The 2,441-nt window shown below is 40.8% G+C and overlaps 1 protein-coding gene across 1 annotated transcript in view; it reads left to right on the forward strand.

Annotated features, from left to right (window-relative positions):
- Window positions 1-2,441, forward strand: part of kif14 (kinesin family member 14) — a 25,857-nt gene that overhangs the window by 17,537 nt on the left and 5,879 nt on the right. Inside the window, exon 19 of the mRNA XM_016273814.1 lies at window positions 833-936. Coding sequence (XP_016129300.1) covers window positions 833-936 — 104 coding nt within the window. The remainder of the gene's footprint in view (window positions 1-832; window positions 937-2,441) is intronic.

A 2,441-nucleotide genomic window follows, 5' to 3' on the forward strand; every position in this document is an offset into this window, starting at 1 on the left:
AACTCTGTGCCTGTTCTTGAATGGCCCAGCCAGAGCCCTGACTTAAACCCAATTGAGCATCTCTGGAGAGACCTAAAAATGGCTGTCCACCAACGTTTACCATCCAACCTGACAGAACTGGAGAGGATCTGCAAGGAGGAATGGCAGAGGATCCCCAAATCCAGGTGTGAAAAACTTGTTGCATCTTTCCCAAAAAGACTCATGGCTGTATTAGATCAAAAGGGTGCTTCTACTAAATACTGAGAAAAGGGTCTGAATACTTAGGACCATGTGATATTTCAGGTTTTCTTTTTTAATAAATCTGCAAAAATGTCAACAATTCTGTGTTTTACTGTCAATATGGGGTGCTGTGTGTACATTAATGAGGAAAAAAAAATAACTTAAATGATTTTAGCAAATGGCTGCAATATAACAAAGTGTGAAAAATGTAAGGGGGTCTGAATACTTTCCGTACCCACTGTATATATATATATATATATATGTATGTGTTTTTTTTGTGTGTGACGTTTTTGTTTTGTGTAGCAAGTCATTTGGAAAGTTTTGGTTGTTTTTATTTCATTATATGTAGCGTTTAGCTTTGTTGTATTTTATTTTTGTGTAGCTTTTACTTGAAATTGGAAATTTGCACCATACTTGATTTGAACAAAGTGCTGAGTATTTAACGCAGAGCTTAGTTGTTTGAACACCATAATATATGAGGCAATTTGAAGCCCGTTTATTTCCTTGTAATTATCCAGTAAAAGCAGGAAGCATGTAGTATGGGCACTTGCTGTTGTTATTATTATCGAAAATAACCGGTGGCTAAACCAAGTCTGATGTTTATTGGCTGTAGGGGGAGAGCGCCTCTAAAGATGATGACGTGTTTTACGACCCTAATGATGAGTGGGAACCAGACCTATCTGCCTCTTCCTCAACCTCGTCTTTCTCTCGCAGAAGGTATTTGAATTTATTAGTCTTCTCATGGAGTCCATGATGCTGCTCTTTGGCTCTCTGTACTTCTGTGTTGAGGAACGAAAGAACAGAAGCATACTTTGTGCCCAACACTGGGTCTTGTCTTACACCATGATGATAATTTTCCCTTTATAAACCGAGCCCTATGGAAACGCACATTCCTGCAGCATTTTTAAACCCATTTTCATTGCCTACATGACCATGTGACTACAGCTAAATTCAGTATTGGTGAATCAAAACCCCTTCTACAACTCTTAAGTCCTTTCTCTCACAGCTCATAGATATGCCTTTGCTTTTCACCCCTTGACTTCCTCTCATGTCTTTCAGTCCTTGGAATGAACAGTAAACAATATTCAACTCAAATTGTTCATCATGTAACCGGCTGTTAAAGGGGTCATATGATGTTGCTAAAAAGAACATTATTTGGTGTAATGAAATGTTTATGCAGTTTAAGGTAAAAAAACACATTATTTTCCACATACTGTACATTATTGTTTCTCCTCTATGCCCTGCCTTTCTGAAACGCGTTGATTTTTACAAAGCTCATCAGTCTGAAAAGCGAGGTGCGTTGTGATTGGCCGAATACCTCATGTGTGTGATGGAAATGTTACGTCCCTTACCATACTGTGATACCGTGTCCCGGCCGGAGCGACGAGACAAAAACATTAAAACCCATTACAAACGAGGCATTTGTTGCATCCAGTGGGGACATAATTACAGATTATAATGACTTATACTGTCATTTTACACGTTGCATCGTGCCTCGTAAACATAAAACCATGTCTGCATTTGTGATCGGAGAAACGACAAACAACAAGCGCTACTCTACACTGCTCCAAACTCGCGTTTGAATCGTCAGCGGCAAATTCTTTAAATATAAAAAACGTACTTTGTGATGCCCTGTCCAGCCGGAGACAAAAACATTAAAACCCATTACAAACGAGGCATTTGTTGCATCCAGTGGGGACATAATTATAGATTATAATGACTTATACTGTCATTTTACGCGTTGCATCGCGCCTCGTAAACATAAAACCATGTCTGCATTTGTGATCGGAGAAACGACAAACAACAAGCGCTGCTCTACACTGCTCAAAACTCGCGTTTGAATCGTCAGTGGCAAATCCTTTAAATATGAAGACTTACAGTCTGTGAGTCAGAACAGCCGGCATTGTAGTCTGCTCTACCAGCATCAAGAAACAGTCCTCCATAAAATGCGCTGCACACAAAAGAATATTTGGGTTGAACTGTTCTGGAACAGTGTTGTAAATACAACTTAACCACTGATTTCTAGTCGTGTCCTCTTTTGGAAGGCCAAACTAAGTAGTTTTGCTTTCACAATGAAACACAGCGTCACACACAGCGGGCTTGAGAGAGCGGAGGCCGGCGGATTTGACGAAGGAGCGGCCGGTGGGCTTGCAGCAACCACATGTGACGACCCCGGGCTGGACTCCGCTTCGTCCACGGTGAAAGCCGATCCGGCGATCCAC

Source organism: Sinocyclocheilus grahami, unplaced genomic scaffold, assembly GCF_001515645.1.
Source record: "Sinocyclocheilus grahami isolate Dianchi unplaced genomic scaffold, SAMN03320097.WGS_v1.1 scaffold81.1, whole genome shotgun sequence".
In the NCBI taxonomy this organism is placed as follows: Eukaryota; Metazoa; Chordata; class Actinopteri; order Cypriniformes; family Cyprinidae; genus Sinocyclocheilus; species Sinocyclocheilus grahami.